The following is a 26,057-nucleotide window of genomic DNA, read 5'->3' as shown; positions in this document are numbered from 1 at the left end:
GGAAAAACAGAGAGACCAGAGAAAAAAAAAATTGGTCAGTAACGATTATATTATTTCAAAAGCAAGTACAACTGTTTTATTGAGTGAGGATGATGGTTATGGTTTTAATGTATGGAATAAAAGAAATAAAAAGGGATTTTATGCATATAAAATGAGCCGACCGTATAAGCAACATAAAGTGAAGGACAAACACAAAACAATAAAGGGACATAAAAGACAGCACATTTAAAAAAGGACTATAAAACACGTATTGCTACTCAAACTTCCGATTGACTTTCTGATGTGCTAATTTTGTCCTGCAGAATACAGTATAGTTGTGTAGCGTTAGTGTTCAGAATTAGTGTTGTCTTTTGCGCTTTCTCTGGTTGTGTCATGATGCACATATTACTGTCAATTAAAAAACAATATAAATTGGAAAAAATAATTAATATCTTATTTAGGCAGAACCCTTCATGCAGACTCCAAATTGAAATATATGTGACAGGCAAGTACAGTGCAAAATTGTGGAGTAACTTTGATACATTCGAAAATATATTTTTTTCCATGCAGAATTTAGATATAAGCTGCACAATCACAAAGCCAATAAGATCAGTTTTTCTCAAAATATTGTCAATTTTATTTTCCTTGCATTTTTTTTCATGCTGTTGTTTGTCTTATTTTTTCATTAAAAAAACACAAAAAAAACATGAAATGAAACTAAGTAAAATCATTGGGTCAGAATGATGGGTGAAACGTGTGATGTCTGAGAACATGGTCAGGCAGGGTTTGCTAAAGAACGGTTTCTGAACTTAAGCGTGCATGGAATGTTATGTCAAAACAAGCAATGGATTATGACATTTTTTTTTTTTTAAGTATTGTTGCAGAAATCATTTCCAATGCCAGCCTTTCAGCTTCAGCCATAGTCAAATTTCAGAATAAATTACTGATTACCAAAATATTCAAATAAACTATTCATGTAAAATATGGAAAATTCCGTTTTACTGTAAAATGGCTGGATTTGGAAAACCACTGTTCAATATATACATTCACATTTCCTTTTAGAAGAAGAGTTGTTTTTGATTATAAAAGGGATTTTTTTTATAAATTTCCAAATGTGGAGATATTTTTTTTTAGCCTTTAGACTATTGCCTATTGAGATCCAGAATTTCTTTAAATTCCTGGTTGTAACACATTCTACATCTCTATTATTGCTATAATCCTGAATGATCCTTTTAACTTAAAGAGACTCTGTCACCACATTATAACTGTCCTATCTTCTACATACTGTGATCGGCGCTATAATGTAGATTACAGCAGTGTTTTTTATTTAGAAAAACGATTTTTGACGGAGTTATAACCTATATTAGCTTTATGCAAAATGAGTTTCTTAATGGCAACTGTGCTTGTTTTTACTTTTTGACCAAGTGGGCGTTGTGGAGAGAAGTGTATGACGCTGATCAATCAGTGACCAATCAGCGTCATACACTTCTCCCCATTCATTTACACAGCACATAGTGATCTAGTAAGATTACTATGTGCAGTCACATACACACACACATTAACGTTACTCAAGTGTCCTGACCGTGAATATACGTAACTTCCAGCCAGGACGGGATGTCTAGTCAGAATCCTGACACTTCGCTAACGTTTGTGTGAGATTTACAGCAAAGCTTCTGATAACTTGCAGGGAATTTCAAATTTCCCACACTTGCCCTGTAGATCTATTACAAAAATGCTACCTACTGTCTATCACTAATACGGTACGTCGGTTCTACTTTGTGCAGAAGATCTGATATTACACAACAATCCATCCTGTAGTTACTGCCCAAGTAGATGTAGTTATGTTGCTGTTTGCATTAGTAAAGTTCAGTTTACTGTCAACAAGGTGGGGGCTTATTCCTTAATTATTCCTTTTGGGCCCTATCAATTCTAGTAACACTTCTGCCTATCAGCATGGAATAGTGCTTGAGAACAATGCACAAGGCTGAAGGCCCTTTTACACGGCCGAAATTCGGCCGATACAGCGAGCACCGATCACTGTTTCGTTGATCGGTGCTCACTTGCTCGTCACACAGAGCTATGGATGGGGACGAGCAGTAGTTACTCCGATCGCTCGTCCCCATACATTATTATCATGTCGGCAGTGCGTCTCCCTGTTTACACAGGGAGATGTGCTGCCGAAAACTATACTACCAGCAGATGATCGAGCATTTGCACTTTCATCTGCTGATTGCTGCCCTGTTTACACATGGCAATTATCGGCAATGAGTGTTATATGAACGCTCGTCTGCACGATAATCACCCAGTGTAAAAGGACCTTTAATGTGAGTTCATCTACCAAAACAAAAGAAATGCATTTTAAAATGTAACAAAACACACGGTGTAAACCCAGCCTTATTGTTATGGCTGATTAGTGTATATAGCCAATGTTAATTAAATGTGAGGCTTCACTTTATATACAGAATGTATAAGTCTTCTTTACTAGTATACGGAATAAGTTGTTATATAAAAAATACATATCTATCGTACTTGTTGCGTTTTTGCCATCCCTGATAACCCATTTCTTTAACAACATAAAGCTTTGTGTAGTTTGCTCGTTCATCTGCTGATTGCTGCCCTTTTTACACAGGGCAATTATCGTCAACGAGCGTTATATGAACGCTCGTCTGCCCGATAATCGTCCTGCGTAAAACCCCCTTAAGATAATACAATCACATGAAATATGTGGTTGGCATTTTATTAGGAATACCCAGTTAAGTAACTAGCGCTTTGGACAATCCCTTTTTGTTAGAATGATCTCCCGAAAATACACTGCTAGTAAGGGATCTCACTGCATGTGCCAACAGTGATCAGTAGTAATCTGCTGAGGAACCTTGCCACAACTGCTCCATTCCACTACAGAGCCACCACAGGGAAAATTAAGCATTACATGGTGCCCATTGAAATCATTGATCTGTCTATGTAATGCATGGACGTCCTGGGGTCATCCAGAGAAAGGATGCTTTTTCTAATAGCTCTTTGGTATGGCTCATTCATGGAGGTCCCAAATGAAGGACTCCCCTCTATCAACTCAAATAGGGTATTGAAAATGGGTTTGCTAAACTAGACAAACCCTTTAAAGAACTATTGCAGCTCACAAGATACTAGCTTCTAATCGTGTTTTTTTGGGCACTTAGGGGCCCACAGTGGTAATTGCCAAAAACATCATGGATACTGGAAATGTACTGGGGCCTACTTAATTCATCAGGGTAATGCCACTTGGGCTGCTCTTACCAACATGCCTAAGGAATTTGCAACTATATCCCAAAAGTGGATACATAGGAATAATAATTTAGATGTCTGTAAGGAAGACTCTTCTTTTAAATCGATTAGTATTGTTAGAATGTTAATAAACTCACTCATTCCAGGCTCAGTCAGATAGCTGTATCGCTTACGCAAGGCTAAAGACACAAAGTTCTGACGTCGATCCACCTTCTCTATCTGTGGGAAACAAGAATATAATAAAATAATTCCTTTTCTATAGAGTAGGGACTTCTAAAAATTTTTACATACACCTAGTACTCGATACAAATTGTAAATCACATTTAACGGACACCACAACATTTTTTTCACATTACTCCATAAAAATTAGGACAAAAATAAGTATTAAATTACATTTTATTACACAAAAAAACTTTTAAAAATTAATATTGTACAAAACAAAGTAAATTGTGTGTGGTCATAATATTTTCTTTTTACATAAACTCTGTACTTGATAATGTAACATTGTTAATAGCACAAACAGTTGACAGGGGGAACAGCCTATAACAACAAAACAAAAACTATTGAATATTGCGTCACTTAGGATAATGTTGCTAATTTGGACTTGGCTTCTATGTTTAGTTTCATCTGTTTTATTTTTATTTAAATTACTTTTTAATATTTACTATATGACTTGACTAAGAATTGTTATAATGTATTTATGTAAAAAGTAAAATTACACACATTGTTTCTAGGGAACAAAAGAGAAATCCCCAGGGGAGAGTTGTGGATCGGGTTAAGGCAACCAAAGAATAAAAAATTTTTTGTATGAAAATATAACAGAAATTGAGTCTTAGTTTACAAAGATTTTTAGTGGCAGCATTTGCTTGAAGCATTAACAAAGAGGAGCATAAAGAAACACAATGACAGAGCTGCAGAAAGATTATAAAGTCAAGGCTTCATGGCTAAAACCGCTCAATACATTAGGTAAATATTGGCAGAAACCAAAAATTTTGGTGTGATTCGCAATACAATCAATCAAAAGTGTATAGGGACTGACTGACCCGAACCTTTGTTCTTCTGGCAGATAAGACACTGTTAGAGATGTCTGACAGCAGCTTGTCCCTCTCTCTCTATGGACTAAAAACGCATGTTCTGACAATGTTTATGGGGAGGTTGAGGAACGTTGCTGTCGGTAATGAGTATCAAGATTTATATTGAATTCTACTGGAGTATAACTTTGCATGCAGACATCCTAATGTGTCAAAGTTGCTACTTTGCCAGCAGTTGTATCACTACACGTTGGTGGGTACACATTGTGCATCGTGATGTATTCCAATGTACAAGATCATCCTACGACTTTAACTGCCACAGATACATTTAAAGTTGGCAAGTATCCCACACCTAAATAATTTATAAATGGTTAAAGATTTCCACCGAAAACCTAAAAATGGCCATATATTAGAAGTTATAACCAAAGCCAGTTCGATAATTCTGTACCTTTTACTTAGAAATCGTATCACTTTTCTATTCCGTTGCAGCGGTAATTTTTGCAAAAGGGATAACAGGATGTGCAGCCATATCGGTTGTATTCGATTCTCAAACCTTTGACATCTATATAAACATCAGAACATCCTGAAAAAACTTACACGGTGACCGATTTACCATAAGTTGTTGAGTGGCTAATTCAAAAGGGACAACAAATATGGCTGCACTTCCAGTTGCCCTTTTTTGCAAAAATGCTAATATCTCTGCGAGAAATAATTGACAAACTTTGGCTACTGCTCTAACTTCTAACTTAGTGTATGGCCAATTTTAAGTTTATTTATGAAAGATGATATATATGGTGTTTATGGAAAAGTATGCATTCTCTCCTCGTGTGCGGGTTACAAGATCAGCAATGGAAATTTAGACATATATGAAACATACATGCAGAATGGCATCTAGTGCACTTTATTCAGATGCTTACCGCATACTAGAAAATGAATACACAAATTCTACATGTATCTGTATTTAGTTAGGAACCCTACGTGCTTTATATATTACATAACTGATGTTGGAACCTTAACTACAGATTGTTATTGAGAAAGGTGCATGATTTTTATTACCTCATCATCTTGGTCTGACTCTGTTTCCTTTTGGGTCCAAGATGCATTGCAGAAATAAGGTAAATTATAGTGGGCAGCAGGGAAAAGAATATTAGGATGTGATCAGGGATAGGTAAGCAGCAGCGCAAGCACAAAAACAGCAAACATCGACATAAAAGATAAGTAGACAAGTAAATTAAAGATAAAGAAACATACAGGTTTTATCTGAAGAATACAAACTCAAACTGTGAACTGAGCAATCCACTTTAAGACGGAATTACAATTATGACAGCACAGTGGGAAGGACATAAATTTATCACATACTTCTAAGGACTAAGCAGGATGTGACGAAACCCAGCCAGTGTGACAGTGCGCAAATAATAGGAATCGAGATAAAACACTAACATTGGACCTTGAATTATGGGATCAGAAGCGTTATCAATGTTTGGCCAGGCGTCCTATTTAATCTGCTCATTTTACGTATTAATAAGGTTATCTTTTATTGGTGGTCATAGAAGCTAGCTTAATTTTATCTATTGTTTCTTTTCCCTCCATGTTTCGGAAATTGGCTTTTTTTTCTCTGATAGTAAAATGATCAAGAATCCATTAACACTGTGTATCTTGGCCCTTTATCTATGACTACCAAAAATGCAATTAAAAGGACAATACTCTGTGCTAGGTCAGCGGAGGACATGAAATAAAAGTTTAGGTTAACTTTATGGCATGAAACTTGTAATCCTAACATCTAATAGTACTTTTCTACGCACACGCCATCTTAAAAAGTTAAATTAAAAAAAAAATTGCCTTTATAATATACCCACTTTTACAATTAAGCGTCCCCTGCTCCTACTTATCATTTCTACACAATGGAGGACATGACACAGAGAAGGCCAGCAATTGGCTGCCATGAGAAACTGCGTTGGACAATACAACATTACGCAGCAATGACCAGAAGTGGACAGAGGCCCGAGTGACTGATGCACGGGAATGGTGCCGAATTTTAATGGTAAGTATAGTGTAAAGTTGTTTGTTTTTTTAAGACTTTGTGTGTATGTGGGAAGGTTTTGTTAGAGGGCAGAAAACCACTTTAAAGGTCTTGTCTCATCACAGATAACCCCTTTAATATGACAGCTGATCGCTTCAGGTTCGGCTCTCGAGACCAAAGGTAAGCAGGCAATTGTGGACTCCACAAGGAACATGTAGTATTGTGTGTGCCAATTTAAATGAATGTATTACATGGGCGGACTGGATCTTTCAGAGTGGGCATATGAAAAGGAGTTGTTGAGATGAAAAAAAATCCCTTTTAATTCTAACCTATAAAACAATTCACTGCGATTAACTTTGCTTTGCTTGTATGATCAGCTATTTTTATTCTGACTATCTATAGATTAAGTCGAGGTTTTTGCCCTCTGCAAAACAGACCTCAATAATTAACACAATATGATAACACTAAAGTGGTTTGCATTATTTCTTTTTAGAACCTTTGCGGTCTTAATCTATATTAATCATTTAGGGTCAATGCACACGAAGCGTATTACGTGGGGTCTTGCCGCGTGGATTTGCGTGTGGCAAATCCGCAGCGTAATACAGAACCAGCATAGTCAATGAGATTCCAGGAAATCTCATGTACACGCTGCAGTATTTTTTCGGGACTGAAATGGACCTGTAGTGCGTTTTTTAGAATCCGCAGCACGTGCTGAAAAACACATCAAAACGGAAAAACCTCACCGAAAAACGCATCTAAAAACAAATTTCTTGCAGTTTCCTGCGGTTTTGCTGTGTATTTTCCGCAGCAAAATAAACAACGTGTGCATGTAGCCCTAATCCTTTATATATGTACAATAACGTGCATAATATATGCAGAATAATCCGCAAAGTCCCAGACCATGTCTGCAGCACTTCTCTTCTTGTCTCTAATTACAATGTATCCGCTAGTTGTTATGGGAACATCCACATCAATATTCACACGCTAATCGATTTTAATAAAGACAGTTAGGATGTGGACATAGATAAAGTTTCACAAAATGTCCCCATGACAATGCTAAACCACTGGAGTATAGTGGTGGAGCATTGTCATCGGGAAGACGTGAAGAACATCTTCCGACAACAGGCCTGGAGCTAAAGGATACTGGGCTAAGGTAAAGAAAAACGACTTTCACACCAATCATATAGGACTTTCCGAAGTTTTAAGGGGTTTTTACACAGGAAGATTATCGGGCTGACGAGTGTTCACAGAATTAACTGCCGTGTGTAAACAGGGGAACGATCAGCAGATAAAAAAGTTAAATATTATCGTTGTCGGCAGCACATCTCCCTGTGTAAACAGGGAGACGCGCTGCCGACATGATGATAATGCATAAGGACGAGCGATTGGAGTACGACCGCTCGTCCCCATCCATAGCTCCGTGAGACAGGAGCAAACGAGCGCCGATCAGGGGCTCGCTTTACCGGCCGGTGTAAAAGGGCCTCTATAGTGGAAAAGCATACCATTAATTATAAGTACTATTTATACTTAATTTTCTTCACCATTGCATCTAATAACATTTAATAGCATATTGTATGTAATTTTGTATTGTATGTGAAGTGTCTATACGAACCTTGATGTGATTTCTAAGTCAAATCTAATGTAATGGCTTTTCCTTCTGGATATGTTGCACACTGTTTTTTGTATTTTAAAGTGGCAGTAGCTGCTGCTGAGTCGACAGGGTCATGTTTGTAAAATATTAATTTTTTTATAAATATAAATGCTATAGACGGAACATGGTAAAATCTACTGTAACATTTTTCTTCATTGTTTTAGTAGAATTCATAAATACTTAGATGCCTATAGTTGCTTTAAGAATTGTCTTAAAGAAAAACTGTACTCAAGGTTAGTGTCTCCTGTTGGTAAGCTTGACATTTCTTTAGACCGGGCTGATGGCAACCTCAAGAGAATCTGGAACCACAGGCGTACGAGCACAGAAAGTACTATGTGAAATTCTTGTGCAGGTCAAAAACTAAAACAAGATCACTGTGGCACCAAACCAGTCAGCAGCCACTCTGAACTTTACCCCAAAAAACCACTACAATTAATGTAATAAGTGGAAGGAATATAAACTCAAAGGTGGCTTCATAGGCATAGACGAAAGCGGCAAGGATACATTTGGGGGCTGCATTAGGCACTCTACTATATCAAGGAAAAATTATAATATAATTTAAAAAATATATAAATCGGAAGAATTTACTCAGGCTAAAAAAATGTAAATCTAATCTCAATCGCCATTAACTATGGAATCTGGAAGGTTTCCTTTTAGGGGATAACCAATCTGAGTAGAGTTTTTCTTTAAAACTGACACAAAATTAAATATATTGTGTTCATGCAAATTGCTATGAATAAAGCTATATAGGACAGCCAACTTTTTTTAGTCGTCTTCTTATTACCTTTTTCTGAGTTGGCAGTGTAATGTTGAGGTTGCAAACGGCAGTCTGTGGCAGGCCTTTTGTTGTCTTCGGCTCTTTCAAAAAAGACAGTCGACCACAAGGCTCCTGGCTGGGATCTCTCACCTAAAAATGTAAATTGAGAAATAATTGAAAAACAAAACAAAAACAAAGCCCATTGATTAAAAATAACTTGCGTACAATCTTGTAACTTGTATTTTTAATACTTTACTTACTTATCTTGCACTGAATCTGAGTTCCAGCCTGTATTGCAACTCCTTTTCTAGAGCTGCATTCTTAATTCTGCAGGAGCCATAAGCTCAAATCTCCCAGTAATTTATGCTTGTTCGGTTTCTGTACAGAGCATGATTTGGTGTACTGTATTTGCAGTCCTTATACAAGGCACTGTACAGTAATCTGATGTAAGCATTACCAGAGTTTAGCTAAACTGTTAGGGATGTATCACTTGATAGGCTTGTCATCTGGTTCCAGAAGCAACCAGCAGAAATCGAAATGCAGCTCTGGTCTATAATACAAGCTGCAACTCAGGAACAGAAAAAAATAAGTAGTATATTGTATTTACAAAATTGTTTTATATGTAGATTATATCCAACATAAACTAATTAGGTAAGCCTAATAAATAAGTACAAAGTGGCAGATAGTCAAAGGTGCATGTGGGCTGTCATATACTCTCAGGTGCCTGTTCTCCGAAAGTAAACGTGTTTTCCCGTCTGACTTCAGCCCTAGAGGTGTTTAGAAAGCGCTCACCCATTCTGTCTTCATAGGAATTATAATACACATCAAAAAAGTTCTACTACTGATAGTTTATACAAATAGAATTTACATACACGACATCCGAGCACACAGAAATTTGTGGCGCTACATATGGATTACTTATCTCTCCTTAGTAATCTGTCATAGCTCATTTCTGCCCACCGGGAAGTTCCATCTCTTATACTGACCTCAGGCAGAGGAAGAGGAAGATACATGTGAGTGCCTGGGGATTGTTTTTAGCACTGAGGTTGATGGTTACGGGCGGCATTAATGTCTGGCACTGTTATGGGGGACACATTTGTTGCCACTGGCGTACCTTTGATGCTGCAGGGCCTTGTGTTTGAGAAGGGGGATTCATACAGCTCAGGTACTGTATGTATTACAATGAATAATAACAGTAAATTCTTAAGAATATTAGAAATCTGTCTGAAAGCACTTGGCCTCAAGGGTTGGGCTTTACTTATATAGCAGAACGCCTGTGTGACAATTTAAGCCAAGCGATTGAAAAGAGTTTCCTGGATTTATTAGCTTTCATACTTTGTTCTTAATCTATACTTGTCATAAAATGCTACAAACAGTAAATACATGATAAAATGTTAGCTTTTATCTTTTTACCTTTACAGAAAATGGCAATCTATTCTCTTTGAAAGCATAGAAATTAAATACAAGCTGCTGCCCGCCTTTTGTTAGTGGCGCTAGGTTTCCATAGCAGTCCACGTGGATGGGTTTCCCTTCTAGTACCTGTTCAGATAATAAAAAATAAAAAAACATTGTTAACTTGATGGTCAACTAAATGAAACTATCTCGTATTTACAGAGAACAGATCCTGTGTTAGAGGGCTTTGCTCTTAAAGAGGCTCTGTCACCAGATTTTGCAACCCCTATCTGCTATTGCAGCAGATAGGCGCTGCAATGTAGATTACAGTAACGTTTTTATTTTAAAAAAACGAGCATTTTTGGCCAAGTTATGACCATTTTTGTAGTTATGCAAATGAGGCTTGCAAAAGTCCAAGTGGGTGTGTTTAAAAGTACAAGTCCAAGTGGGTGTGTATTAGGTGCGTACATCGGGGCGTTTTTAATACTTTTACTAGCTGGGCGCTCTGATGAGAAGTAACATCCTCTTCTCTTCAGAACGCCCAGCTTGTGACAGTGCAGATCTGTGACGTCACTCACAGGTCCTGCATCGTGACGGCCACATCGGCACCAGAGGCTACAGCTGATTCTGCAGCAGCATCAGCGTTTGCAGGTAAGTCGATCTTACCTGCAAACGCTGATGCTGCTGCAGAATCAACTGTAGCCTCTGCTGCCGATGTGGCCGTCACGATGCAGGACCTGTGAGTGACGTCACAGATCTGCACTGTCACAAGCTGGGCGTTCTGAAGAGAAGAGGATGTTACTTCTCTTCACAGCGCCCAGCTAGTAAAAGTATTAAAAACGCCCCGATGTACGCACCTAATACACGCCCACTTGGACTTGTACTTTTAAACACACCCACTTGGACTTTTGCAAGCCTCATTTGCATAATTACAAAAATGGTCATAACTTGGCCAAAAATGCTCGTTTTTTAAAAATAAAAACGTTACTGTAATCTACATTGCAGCGCCTATCTGCTGCAATAGCAGATAGGGGTTGCAAAATCTGGTGACAGAGCCTCTTTAAGGGGAATGGGAACACCCAGTTGTCAATTTATACATACACTTCCAAAAAGTGTAAAAGAGAAACAACACAATCTAGAGTTCCAAGAAAAGATGCTCCAGAATTGTTATTTCATAGGGGGTACAAGTATTTACTAAAACAGATGTGTCAGGGGAGCTGACAGGTCCTCTTTAATCGCAGACTTAAATATTCTCCTGGGATTGAGAAACTCACTTCTATGTCTTTACTCCTAGCAGCTTCTTCAAAGTTCTCCTGCTGCTCCAGTGTTTTGTCCACCTTGTCATCTGTCATACAGAAGCAACGTAGTCGAGCTTCCACAGGGTCATTCATTTTGGCAAAGACCACAAACTTGGCCATGTATGGAACGCATATCAATTCTCTGTAGAGCTGTGTCGCCAAACTAACAGTTTCAGGAATCTGATGGCAGTCGCCAAGCCAAAACCTGCACAAAAGGGACACACCTTATGTAAGTTCCATATACAGTATATGTGCGATATATTACATGTTTTGTTTTTATGAAAAGAGATCAATATATGGAAAACCTTAGTCTCTAAATTTAATACTCTAAGACTTATTTTCTACAGATTATGACCTGTTTTTCGAGTAACAATCCTAGTATAAAAAAACATGACTAAGCAAGGTACAGAAGTTTCCATCCTTAACTTTTCTTGATTTGCGTTTAGTTAAGTAATACAATTCAGGTATATATTAAACGTATACTTTTTTTTAACATGGGAGTCTTTAAGCAATGCATGGCTGAAAGATGGGATAACAAAAATGTAAATGTTTCACATCTTGGGATAAGTTACGTGTAGATATAAGTTAGGGAGGACACATCTGTAAGTAAGATTATCACGGTAATTTATACCTCAAATATATCTACTTTAGCGCCTCCTGAGCTTAGTATTTACCTGGCAGACACGTTGGTTGTAAATGATACACAGTCATTGACAAATGTTAAAGGAGTTGTTCCTGTGATGTCCTCCCATTGAGCTGGAGACGTCCCACCTATGAAAAAACACCAAAGGTAATGTAATTCGTTACCAGTAAAATTAGTGTTAAATGTATTACTTTTTTACTTCAAGAGAAGGCATACAACTCAAATTGAATAACTGGTTTGCTGGAAAGGGGTTCACTCTTTTATTTCTTTAGCCACCAGAAATAAGATTTTTAGTGGTACTTTGTATAAATATCGCATTGCATGACAGCAATTTGCTGACCAAAAAGTAGTCAATATCATGCTTCAGTAGTAATACTGAGCTATGTCCATTCATCATGGGGTTCTGTCTACTTATGTTATAAGTTTTTGCCCCTTAAAAAAACATTGCGCTTTTCAGTGTTAAAATGCAGAGGTTGTAATGTCCTATATTTTAAGTCTCGTTTTTATAACATGGAGCACTATTTAAATTGATGGGCCTGTTAATTCAGAGGGATGCTTCATGCCAAAAAAATATATAAAAAAATATATATATATATAAATATAATTTTCCAAAAACAAAGGGGTTAGTATTTTTTAGCGTAACAGGCAGCACTGTAGTATTGGTTTATGCAATTGCAATGCTCAAAAAACACTGCTCAAAAAACACTGCTCAGTTTGTTTGCATTATTAAAGCGGTTGCCTCATAAAGACTCAGGACCTCCACCTATCAGCCAAAACGGAGAGCCGCTATTTTAGAGCGGCTCCTGCCTTGGCAGACACGAGCAGTCCATGTGTTACGTGGTCAGACATTTATTTTAATTGCCACCATGTAATGCTACATTTCTCCAGTACTGGCTGCTGTAGGAAAAATAGAGACGGGCTTGCTGCAATCCTATATGAAAGGGTATAGTGAACTTATACTTAACTATTAGGGAATTATATATACTAAAAATCCCCTATTGTTAAATATACTTTTGCTATCCGGATTCTGTTCATTTTAAGCTGTCCAATAAAAAAAAAATTACATTTTTTTTTCCCAGTTACAAAAAGACTACATTGATTACACACACAACATAGCAAACCCATCCACCCCAGGAAATAGAGAGGGCAGAAAAAAAAAATAATAATAAAAGAAGTAAAACTAATTCACAACTACTCAACATTGGACTAGGATCTCGTGTTAGAAGTGGTCTCCAATGTAAAGATTTGTTTTGGCAAATTGAGCCTATCTACACTGGATAAATTTCGACAAGAGACCCATTTTTAAAAAAGTGGAGTCTTCCTATAACTTTAGTATATTGCGGTGATGGAAGATCAATCGCAGAGCTGTCCCCCAATATGTATATCACTGGTTTCAGGGGTACAGAGCAATGTAATTTTTCTTTAATCATGGCTAACACAGTAATCCAGTACTTTCTAATCTTTGGACATAGCCACACTATGTGAATAAGGTCCACCTCATCTGATCTACAGATGGGCGGTATTTAATTCTAAAGAAGGATGAATTGTAAGATACCTATGAACGAATATAAATTGTGTCATTTTGTGAACGAAATTAGGTGATGAGTTCTGAAATGATAGCAAAACTTTTGCCAAACATTATTGGAAAGTTTTTCCACTACCTGTTTCCTTGACTTAAAAATTATTGTAGATGAAACACAGTCATTAATTAACTTGTATAGCACCCAAGTGACTTTCTTTTGTAGACCTCAAAAGGTCCAACATAGGAAGAGGATTGACTAGAACATTTCCATTTAGTGAAGAAAAAAGTGCATGTCGTAACTGAAAATATCTAAAAGAAAAAGCAGAACTCATTAGAAAGAACCTCAAAGGGTCTTAAACACCCCTTAAAATTTGAGAAACAAAAAGCGCCACCTTCAAATGTTCCTAACCATGGGAGATGTAGATTATTTCCAGAATGGGGAGGCTCTTGTGAAGTGATAAACCGAGAAAATGTGTTTTACATTTGACAAAACATTAGAAAAAAAGAACAAATAGTGGGTAGGATCTATATTTACCCGAAGATAGCTGCACTGAATCCAGAACTTGAAAAAAATTCTCATAGGATAATAAATAACGTAGCAATATCCAATAAATAGGAAGTGGACAAAGACTCAGAAATACCGAAGTCGGGAGGCAAGAAAATAAAGACCCAAATTCGGGACTGAAAAGCCCCCTTATTAAGAGGGACAGTAAAGTTAGAAACTTTAAACTTGCCCTGAATTATCTAATTTGGAGAGGGCGTAAGCAGATATTACAAGACCTTAAATATCCTATCATTAAACCATACAGGTGAATTACCCAAAATATATAGAAGTTGTGGAAAAATAATCATCTTGTATAAACATATTCTATCGGCCCTCGATAAGACCAGTCTACACCAAGACCTAACATTAGATTAAATTACTTTAGACAGCGGTTTTAATGCTGAGATGAATAAAGTCCTCTATGTTTGAAGAAACAAACAGACCCAGGTATTTAAAACTGGACCCTGGCTGAACCATAAAGACCATTGGCTGGTTCTTAAAGCTTACTGGACGTGTAGGAAGAAGAAAGCATTTAGCAGTCTGGAAAACGAACCAAAACACTCCACCATCTAGAACACTAAGGCCCCATGCACACTACCATAAAACCGCGGACCGTAACACGATCTGCGGTTTTATGGACCCATTCAGTTCTATTTGCCGCTATTGGATGGGTGTCTGTGTCGTAGAACTGTGCCGGGAATTATGGAGCATGTCTGTTTTTTCATGTTTTACTTTGTATGGGAGCACAGCCGGAAAATGCGGGCGGCCGTCAGCAGACTGCCATGACCACAATCGTGGGCCGCGATTACGGGCACGGTCGTGTGCATGAGGCCTCAAAGTAGATCTTCAGCTGACCATTAGTTTGATCATTCAATTGTTCATAAAATGGGCCCTACCATTAACAATTGCATAAAGTGGTGACTGATCGATCACCTTTTCAGCAAGCATTGGTAATGTGCCAGCCATCGTGAATGATCGTTTGCAGATGAGCCCAGACTATTTTGACTGACATTGATCTAATTTGTGTAGCTATCTCTACTCTTTTAATAAAGTAGATGTGAATTTAGTCATCTCAACTCACCTGTAATACTGCACAGCAGCCTGAGACTTGGGGTGGTGTCTCCTTTATAGCCATTGGTTATACCTTCACCTGAGGGTGGGGGCACTGGGATTGTCATAGTTATTGGCTTGTGGAATTTCCTCCTCCTGGGTTCCACTGTGACAATAGGGCTGAATGTTGCTCGGTTTCCAATAACCTTTTTGACCTGCTCATCAGGTACCGGTTGTGCCTGTAATTTATTAATGTTTTAAATAATTAATTGTAACCATCTACTGAGGATTAACAATAAAACAGCTATCGTTTCAGTTTTCATTAACTAAAATATAATTTGTACGTAATTGATTTAGAAAGAATTGAGCTGCTGAGCTGAGCAGGTGCATATGCGGCCAACCAGAACAAATCGACCATAACCTGCATAAAAACATTTTTTTCTGCCTTGTATTCCAGTTCCAGCATCAAATTACAATACAAGTACAAACTACAGTGTAGCACAAAATTTTGTCTTTATTATTAACCCCTCAACGACTGCCATTTTACGTTACATCAAAATCCTAGCTGAACGTATAATTGTGCTGCCAGCTTTGTGATAAGTAATGCTGATGCCCCTCAGAGCAGACAGCAGCATTTTTTTTTTACCTCTTCTACCTCTAGTACTTTATATTTTTACCTCTAGACTGTATATTCATGACAAGATGTACATTTTTATATTTATTTTGAGGACAATCTGACTGATCAAGAGAGGTTGGCCTCAACAAGTCACAATGAGTCAGTTTTCCCTGAAAATGGGTGTTACTATGTCATCTCAGCTTTCTAGAAGAAACTATAGTATAAGAAAAAAAACTTAGACAATAATAATGTATTCTGACCTCTGGGGACAATGTCACAACAACTGTTCTAGCCTTTAAAGCACTGCACCCCAAAAAACTGCTAACCTGTGTCTGATTAAGGTTTACAATACCCAACCATATACTATAAGTTTACGTAGTGTTGGAAACCGTAACGTTTCCCATGTTTCCAATATTACACATACCTTGATATTTCTGATATACTAATGTTCTTCAAGAAAACTGTATTTGCTTTTAGATTTTCCATTGTCTCCATATATTAGACATGGCATATTGGCATTAATAGCATTTTCTTATTTACCTGAAGGCCTACTCGAATTTTCTTGGTCAGAGCACCCTCTGGGAAGGAAGCCTGAACTTGTGGGACTGTTGTACTCTTTAAAATTCCACCTTCGGGTCCAATCTGGTTACTCTCTTGCTTTATCCGAGACACGACAGCAAAGTATTGTGGGAAATCCTTTGTAACAATTCTACATATTCTCTTCTGTTCAAGTTCTTCTGTGCTGTCCAGTTCTTAAGTAACAAAGAAAAAATATATAAAATATTGTGGACATCCTCACTAAAATGATCTGACCGAGTGTATTATGTGTATAAACAATGAGTTGTATTTTTGTGGGGAGCGTCAACTGGCAGAACAGTTTGGCATCTTTTAGAGAATCTCTTGAATTTTTTACAGGGGAAGACATTGGGGTAAATTTACTACTATGTCTAGGTCTAGAAAGTCCAATGGAAACAGGAAGATTACAGCACCAGGATAAATGAAAGAGATATGGGTGCAAGCCCAGCAGCACTGGATCCAACCGTCCCATGCAATGACAAAAAACTGAGATTCATGCAGCACATCCAAAAGGATAGGAACTTTTATTCTTCCCTGCAAAGTTTTAGCTCCTCAGAGCCAGGCTGAAATGTTGCAGGGGTGAATAAAAGATCCTATTCTTTTGGATCTGCTGCCTGAATCTGTTTTTTTGGGTCTAGAAAGTGCCCAGAAAGCAGCCAAATTTTGATGTTTGTAAAAAATGCCCAAACAGCTGGCACAAAATTCAGTTGCAAAATAAGCCAAACAAAAGTGGTATAATAAAAAGTGTCTAGGGCTGGGCAATTAATTGGAAAAAGAAGAAACCAATTCAGCACAGATAACAGATTTCATCTTGCGCATTTAGATTTTTTTTTTTTTACTTTTCTCGGCTTCAACTGTATCCACGTTCTCAGGACGCAGATACAGTCAAATTCAATGGTAGAGCTGGGGGCCGTTATGTACCTGCTCTACCATTCATTATGTAACGCGTCCGCTCATGCCTCGACGCAGACATGTGTGATGACATTACTACCCCAAGTGTCTGTCTGTATGGAACCGCTCACGACTCGGCGCAGACCGGCGCGATGACGTCCATGCACGCGCTAGTCTGCACCGCGCCGAGTGGCTCGGCACCGACAGGCTCGAGGCAGTGACGTCATCGCGTACGAGCAATGCGGCCCCTTCAAAACAGCAGATCGGCAGGGGTCCCGAAAGTCGGACCCCGACCCATCAGAGTGGCCCAATTTTTAGTGGCTGGAAAACCCCTTTAAGTATATCACGTCTATCAGTTATATTGATCGTGGTCGATGGTATGCTACTTCCATTTTATAATCCTATAAACCTATAAATATCAGTGTTTTCAAAACCGTCACATGCAATGTCCAAGTAAAAGGTCCATTACGTGCCAGCTACACCTTTAAAATATAAACGGCTGAATTTGTAGTAAAATCTAATAAGAGGTTCTGAATGGTTCGCTGACATTGATATTTTTACTTTATTTTTTAAATGTAACTATAAGGGCCTGGTTCGGCCCGACAGAAACCTCCGACCGAACCCCGGAACGGAAAGCGAACGGTGATGTGAACAGGCCCTAAACGGTTTTCCTGAAGACTTCCCTCCCTGAGGTCTGTGTACAAATGCTAGAGAATGGTCTCCTCGTTTGGTTGTATGACAAGGTGGGAAAATATCTGTATGAAGCAGGGACGTAAATAGAGGAGAGGGGGTACCAGAGCCCCTCTCCACGTTACAATCCCTCCAGAGACAGCAGGACAGTGTGTTCTTCCTTTCATGTTTTCTAACATTACAATACCTACAGAAAGGGGTAGTTTGCACATGATAGATAATAATGACTTTGAATCGTATAACTAATAAAGGAGTTGTCCAGGACTAGAAAAAAATATGGCTGCTTTTTGCTAGAAACAGAACCACACCTGTCAATAGGTTGTCTGGTATTGCAGCTTTTCTCTATTGAAGAGAATGGGGCTGAGCTGCAATACCACATACAACCTGTGGACAGCTGTGTCACTACTGGAAGTAATCAGCCACGTTTTTCAAATTGTGGACAATCCATTATTTAATCTTACATGGTCTAAACGTGCTTGGTTTATAGCAGTAGCCTAGTCTGACCAATGCTTCTGCCAAGCTGAGAAAGTCACAATAGACCTCTGACTACAGAGTAAAGTCCCAACTCTCTAATTTATGTTCTGTTGATGAGCCAAACTTTTACCTTCATCCATGCCGTTCAGCAATTCATTCAGCTCTTCCAGTTTGCAGTCATATTGGTGCTCCTTCCAAGACTCTCCATTTTCACTTCTCAGTACAATCAATTCCCTTTCCTTACTTCTCATTGATCCAAAATGGGGAATTTCTACTATGACAGGTCTGCACAGAAACAAAACAATGGGTTTAAAAACAAAAATGCCAAAGACAAAAATACCAAACCCTCTACGGTAAAGTGACATAAAAAAAAATAAAATGACAAAACAAAAAGCTGCAGAATCCATCAGAATATAAATGGTTCGTTTGTAGCATTGCAAAGCACCTATCCAGTGCTCTTCATATTAGAATTAGAATATTGCTTATTCATATGTTACTTCTTTCTGAGGTTGCGGTTACAGATATTTCTACAGAGGACTGATTTTGCAGCTTTCCTGGTTTATTATTAGACAGTATCCATATTCTCCTACAGAGGTTGTACATATGTCATCCAAGCTGTGAGTTTTCTGTTGCAAAAAAAGCACAGAGCAAATTTTTAGAAGAAGGAGAATATATCATTGTATGGACCACATCTGTTAAATCTTTTAGTTTCCTATTTAGAGCTAAGGAATTAGGCTGTTTAGAGTAAATCTTCAATGGAATCCTGTAGACATACAAACATAGGAGACGGGACATACTTCAGCCAAAGAAATGAACACAGGGCAATGGTAAGGGCAATACAATCTTTGCAGGTTAATAGGTCAGATACTGTCTGCTTTTCGTCAGAGACCACATAATCATTGTGCATGGTGTAAGACGAGACTGTTCGGAGAGAAGGTATTTCACAGTCATTTTATCATTTCAACTTTTTTCAAATTTTATAATTTGTTTGTTACATAATTACATGTAATACTGTACAGCTAAAACTGGTATACTCAGCATTTCCATAAGAGTGTTACTTTCAGAGTGGGGACCCATATCAATGTAAAAGTTAATCCTAAAATGAAAAGATGTCCTTCTATAATCATCTTGTTGTTAAAAATTTTACCCAGCTGTTTCTTAGTTCTATCTTTTCCTGGGATGACTAGGTGACAACCACCATTACAGCTCACGCAAAAACCCAACCCAAAGAGGTTTTCCCACTGTAGGAAGTGATGGCATATCCTATTGATAAACCATCACTTCTTATTGGTGGGAGTCTGACTGCCAGGACCCTTGTAATCCTCAGAATGAAAGGTCTGCAGCGTTACTTAAATGCTGTGGCTACTTTTCCTGTACCGTGACTTTTATTAGGGAATGGGGTGGGTCCCAGAGGCCAGGCCCACACCGATTAGAATATTATGCCATATCCTGAGATCGGAATACCCCTTTAAATTCTGAAAGGCAAGTCCGTTGTTATGAAGTATTATCGTAGGGTGAAATGTATCACTACATAAATAAGTCGATTCTTCATTTTGGGCTCTAAAAAAACTGGGTGAATAATCCTCTGGAATCTATAATAGTGGCCATATTGGTTGTCACTCACTTTCTCAGACACCGATATACCTATGAAACTTAATTTTTAACAACTTAACATAAAATGACAATAATTTACTTTGGGGGCAAATGCACTTTAAACCTAATAAATTAGTTTAGAATTCCAGGGCTTCAGACAAGGTTATAAACAGTCGTTCTATATTGATTTCTATGTGATCCACAATCTATATAAAATTAGCCCATCATAACATCGAGACTAAAACAATGGTTCGCATTTAGTTTACATAAAAATATAATCTACATACAAAGTTGAGAAACCTGGTAAATGTGTTGTATTATATATCCACAGCTGTACTGACCTTTCTGATAGTTGCTGCTGGAACTACAGGCTTACAGTTTATCTGAGCACCTACAATACACGGCTTTCTCTTGGATTATATTCTGGGGAAGTTCTTTCTATAACAGAGTACATTACAGTGCCTTGCACAAAGACTCTTCCTAGATCGTACTGTATCATCAGGTCAAGCTCTGTACATACACTGAACAAGCAGGGAATTCTGGAATGTATGAACTCCGGCTACACAATTCTAAGGTGTAGCAGCTGTAGATGAGAAGGGGCTATAAAAAGTGCTGTAATACAGGCTCAGTACAAGATAAGTGAAGCAAAGTGTTAGTAAAGCTCTTAACTTTTTACATATATATATATATATATATATATATATATATATATATATATATATATACAGTGAAGGAAATAAGTATTTGATCCCTTGCTGATTTTGTAAGTTGGTCCACTGTCAAAGTCATGAACAGTCTAGAATTTTTAGGCTAGGTTAATTTTACCAGTGAGAGATAGATTATATTAAAAAAAAACTGAAAATCACATAGTCAAAATTATATATATTTATTTGCATTGTGCAAAGAGAGATAAGTATTTGATCCCCTACCAACCATTAAGAGTTCAGCCTCCTCCAGACCAGATACACGCTCCAAATCAACTTGGTGCCTGCATTAAAGACAGCTGTCTTACATGGTCACCTGTATAAAAGACTCCTGTCCACAGACTCAATTAATCAGTCTGACTCTAACCTCTACAACATGGGCAAGACCAAAGAGCTTTCTAAGGATGTCAAGGACAAGATCATAGACCTGCACAAGGCTGGAATGGGCTACAAAACCATAAGTAAGACGCTGGGTGAGAAGGAGACAACTGTTGGTGCAATAGTAAGAAAATGGAAGACATACAAAATGACTGTCAATCGACATCGATCTGGGGCTCCATGCAAAATCTCACCTCGTGGGGTATCCTTGATACTGAGGAAGGTGAGAGCTCAGCCGAAAACTACACGGGGGGAACTTGTTAATGATCTCAAGGCAGCTGGGACCACAGTCACCAAGAAAACCATTGGTAACACATTACGCCGTAATGGATTAAAATCCTGCAGTGCCCGCAAGGTCCCCCTGCTCAAGAAGGCACATGTACAGGCCCGTCTGAAGTTTGCAAATGAACATCTGGATGATTCTGAGAGTGATTGGGAGAAGGTGCTGTGGTCAGATGAGGCTAAAATTGTGCTCTTTGGCATTAACTCAACTCGTAGTGTTTGGAGGAAGAGAAATGCTGTCTATGACCCTTAGAACATCGTCCCCACTGTCAAGCATGGAGGTGGAAACATTATGTTTTGGGGGTGTTTCTCTGCTAAGGGCACAGGACTACTTCACTGCATCAATGGGAGAATGGATGGAGCCATGTACCATCAAATCCTGAGTGACAACCTCCTTCCCTCCACCAGGACATTAAAAATGGCTCGTGGCTGGGTCTTCCAGCACGACAATGACCCGAAACATACAGCCAAGGCAACAAAGGAGTGGCTCAAAAAGAAGCACATTAAGGTCATGGAGTGGCCTAGCCAGTCTCCAGACCTTAATCCCATCGAAAACTTATGGAGGGAGCTGAAGATCCGAGTTGCCAAGTGACCGCCTCGAAATCTTAATGATTTACAGATGATCTGCAAAGAGGAGTGGGCCAAAATTCCATCTAACATGTGTGCAAACCTCATCATCAACTACAAAAAAGGTCTGACTGCTGTGCTTGCCAGCAAGGGTTTTGCCACCAAGTATTAAGTCTTGTTTGCCAAAGGGATCAAATACTTATTTCTCTGTGCACAATGCAAATAAATATATATAATTTTGACAATGTGATTTTCAGTTTTTTTATTTTTTATATAATCTATCTCTCACTGGTAAAATTAACCTAGCCTAAAAATTCTAGACTGTTCATGTCTTTGACAGTGGGCAAACTTACAAAATCAGCAAGGGATCAAATACTTATTTCCTTCACTGTATATATAATATATATATAAAAAAATCTATCTGAAATGAGGGTAGACCTATGAATTGATAATGCACATGTTCATTTGTGTGCCTGGCATTGCCTCAGTTCATAATTTGCAAGTGTTCAGAACATAATGACAACTGTGACTGCCAATAGTTTTTTTTTTTTAGGTTATAAGGAGCCTGGGTGATGGATGGACCATGCTTGAGATCCAGTTGCCTAGTATGGACCCCTCACCTTACGACAGTACATTGCCAGTCTGACCATTAATCGAGAAAGCTAAGCAGGTGTTGGAATGTGTCCTTCATTCGGTAATAATTAACTTAATGATACCCATTTGTTTATTTTTCTATATATATCTAGCTAAGTTTGCCCATGTATTGCATACGTGGCACTAGTAATATAGATACGAATACATGAGTTTTTCTAAATGTTCTTAGTCTTGTGTTTCTTACATTATAGAGAAACCCAATATATTATCAAAAGATTATGACGTGGACCAATCCTTAGCTTGATACTAATCCTCGTAGTTTTATATTTTTGTTATGCCATCAGGATTGTGCATTTTTTATTAATACAAATTACCATATGAACGCTGACGTTTGGTGATTAGTGGGTGCATTTATTGTCTATATCTTCAATTCTTTAAGGCTGGATTCATGCCCTACAGCATGTGTGGATCAACACAATGTATGCCCACAAATAGTAAATTAAATCAAATGGGATTTTCCTAAACCTCATTTGTACACAATGCACAAAAATAAACACAGATTTTACAGTGTGTTGTGGAAATACAAATCTGCAACATACCCTCACCATTGCAGATATTGTATTAAATTGGGTGAAATCTACACACAATCCTTTTTTCATTTTCCAATTCATACTTCCTGGAGAGTATGAACCTGGTCTGAGAATATCTTTTAATAGGTCCATGCCTTCAAGAACCCAGTCTGTTGACAGATTAACTTTATATGGCACTTTTTTATTATTATTATTATTATTATGGTGGGACCACGATAACTGCTACAACTTGATTTCAGGCCATAGATTAAATTGCAGATTTTGCTGAATCATTTTTAGTGTGGATTAAAGGAGTTTTCCAAATTTTTTTGTGTTTTACCTAGCCTTCTGGGCTTTCCCATTTTATGTCACATACTGTTATTTTGTCATATGCATATGGCTACAGCGGGGACACCCTCTCTGTGCAATGTACAGGTATCCCATAGGGGTGCATGTAAAACCTAAACACCACTACAATGTTTTCACGTATGAAAATCCTCTTATTCTTCATGAATCAGGGGGCTAGGTATAAAAACAAACAAACCTGGAAAACCCCTTTAAGATGCATTGCACTTAAGAAAAATGCATTGCTTCCAACCTCAGCATGTAAAGGGTAATTCTGTTTTGCCAGTAAGGGAATAATAGGACGAGCACTTGTAACTGATCTCAGGGACTGCAGCGAAGGGAAAACCAGTATTTACGTGTCTGAAATCGCTGTACGTGCATCATCCTTTTACAGTAGCTGCCTGTACAGATGCCGGCATGTAAACACTGCTTCCTCCTCAGTCACAGTCCAAAATATCAGTTACTTGTGTGTATTATCTATTAACCCTATAAGAACGTTGCTTTTCATTTTGTCCACAGTCTGTAACTGGTATTGCAGTTCAACCCCATACGCTTGAATAAAAATTAGTTGGAATACCAGAAACAACAAATGAACAGACGTGACATTGTTTCTGGGGAAAAAACACAGACCCTTTTTTCTTAATCATGGACAACCTTTTTAAGGCTGGGTTCACACTGAGTTTTTTGCAGGAGGAAAATCTGCCTCAAAATTCTGTTTGGAATTTTGAGACAGATTTTCCTCTGCCAGCAGGCCGATTTTCGCAGTGTTTTTCGCACGCGGCCATTGAGCGCCATGGGCATAAAAAGCCGCCAAATACGCTTTCTCTGCCTTCCATTGATGTCAATGGGAGGTCAGAGGCGTAAATGCTAGAAGATAGGGCATGTCCCTTCTTTTTCCTGCGAGCTGGTATTTCCGCTTGCTGCAAAAAAAACTTCTCCGTCTCCCATTGAAATCAATGGGAGGCATTTTCGGCTGTTTTTTGGCACGTTTTCCGACGCGGTTTCCGCGTTAAAAAAACGTGTAAAAAAACTCTGTGTGAACTGGCCCTAAAGGAAAACTCCAGGAAACAAACTTTTGCACTGTGTTATGTCTAGTGCCTAAGATCTTAGAAGGTGCTGATTCCACTTGCAGAGAGCCAGCTGGTAGGTAGCCTTAAGGGCAATACTCTCTGGGAAAAGTATGCAAAATAGCTCTCCTCCAGAAGAAGGAAAACTGCCTCTCTAGTGCCACCTATAAGTGACTAGAGATTTAAAAAACACTAAAGATTGAAGTCATGCACTGCCCTTTAGACCCTGCACTAGGTATAATACAGTGTATCAGTTTTTCCTGGTTTGTTTATTTAATTAACAAAAGTAAAATTCTCTTTAAATTTATAACCGTACTCGCCAGGGATGAAATAATCCATCATAAAAAGGCTGTTCTTACCATAAAAACCCAGCACAAATGTAGGCAATAGTCATTTCAGTGAGTGAAAGGATCGTCTACAGGCTAGCTGTAACAAGATAATTATTACAGTATCTATACGCATAGAAATAGCCTGTGTTTTTGCAAATATCAGGCCACGTTCAGACAAGAACATTCCTTATTGTTCACATGACTGGAATTCTTTGAAGAGCGGCTCCTGATAAGCAGCTTGGTGTTCCTACTGCCAGCTGGGAATGAAAAACTCATTCAATGCTTTTATTCAGCTGCCATCCTCTACATTGTGTAACTGAACCCACATGGGTTTCTAGGTCTCCCATTTACTATCCTACTAGCAGACATAGATCATTATTTAAAAGTAGAGGAAAACTAAAGAGCGATTTAAACCATGCCTACAAGTGACTTACCTATGTACAGATATATCGTAGTATAAATAATGACATATTTTTCCATCAACTGCAAATACCTTCTCTTGAACAAAATAAAATGAAAATACTGTCTCTCCAAACTACAACGTGTTAGATGCAGCATAAACATAGAAAACAGACAAAAATATAGCAATCGTGAAAAAAGCAACTTAAAAGAAATCATTGTTTGCTATGAGTTCCACATGCCTAAAAGCACAATAAAGTCAGAAGCAAAAGACAAGTCACTCTCCTTTCAACAATATGACTTCACTTAAAGTTGTGACAACGGAAAAAAAAAATGTGGATGGAAAATAATAATAAAAAATGTACAAATAAAACCCTCAGACCATTTATATCCTTAGTTTTTGGTTTAATAATGCAGCATCCTACCCAATAAATTTTGTCCCTTCAGGCCCAAGCTGCAGGATTCGGCTAATCAAGCTCTCTCCCTCGTTTAGAGGGGGGGAATTGGTTGGAAGATGCAGATTACTGAATAACATCCATGCAGCAAGAAGAGAAATAAGAAGGGGAAATTAGGATTGGACGGCCACTTCAGACAAGGATTGCCGGTTCTACACCAGATGTCTGGTGCCTGCTTCGGAAAATAAGATAAAATCCTGCATGCAATCTAAGGGGGCATTCGTGGACATAGTGGTCAGAAGCATATGCTTTGCCTGTCTATGTGCAATCACTGGAAGTTCTAAGCATTTGTATTACAGCCACAAAGCAACCCCATGAAAATGTGATAGAAGTGCTGTAATGCAGCGTTTCAGAATAGTAGTAATAATATGGGTTTCAAG

The 26,057-nt window shown here is 38.2% G+C and overlaps 1 protein-coding gene across 19 annotated transcripts in view; it reads right to left on the bottom strand.

The window, feature by feature from the left end:
- Nucleotides 1-26,057, bottom strand: part of ANK3 (ankyrin 3) — a 520,456-nt gene that overhangs the window by 42,930 nt on the left and 451,469 nt on the right. For 11 of the 19 annotated variants that reach the window (XM_075841157.1, XM_075841158.1, XM_075841153.1 and 8 more), the window contains 10 exons: nt 25,648-25,746; nt 18,526-18,680; nt 16,305-16,516; nt 15,180-15,387; nt 12,064-12,160; nt 11,366-11,594; nt 10,113-10,238; nt 8,727-8,849; nt 5,328-5,354; nt 3,378-3,459 (listed from right to left, as the gene is read on the bottom strand). In XM_075841157.1, the coding sequence (XP_075697272.1) occupies nt 3,378-3,459; nt 5,328-5,354; nt 8,727-8,849; nt 10,113-10,238; nt 11,366-11,594; nt 12,064-12,160; nt 15,180-15,387; nt 16,305-16,516; nt 18,526-18,680; nt 25,648-25,746 (1,358 nt within the window). The remainder of the gene's footprint in view (nt 1-3,377; nt 3,460-5,327; nt 5,355-8,726; nt 8,850-10,112; nt 10,239-11,365; nt 11,595-12,063; nt 12,161-15,179; nt 15,388-16,304; nt 16,517-18,525; nt 18,681-25,647; nt 25,747-26,057) is intronic. The other 8 variants (XM_075841163.1, XM_075841173.1, XM_075841170.1 and 5 more) reach the window with 3 other exon arrangements.

The sequence above is a fragment of the Rhinoderma darwinii genome, chromosome 11 (assembly GCF_050947455.1).
Source record: "Rhinoderma darwinii isolate aRhiDar2 chromosome 11, aRhiDar2.hap1, whole genome shotgun sequence".
NCBI classification, from domain to species: Eukaryota; Metazoa; Chordata; class Amphibia; order Anura; family Rhinodermatidae; genus Rhinoderma; species Rhinoderma darwinii.
This window is presented reverse-complemented; position numbering and strand designations above follow the sequence as displayed.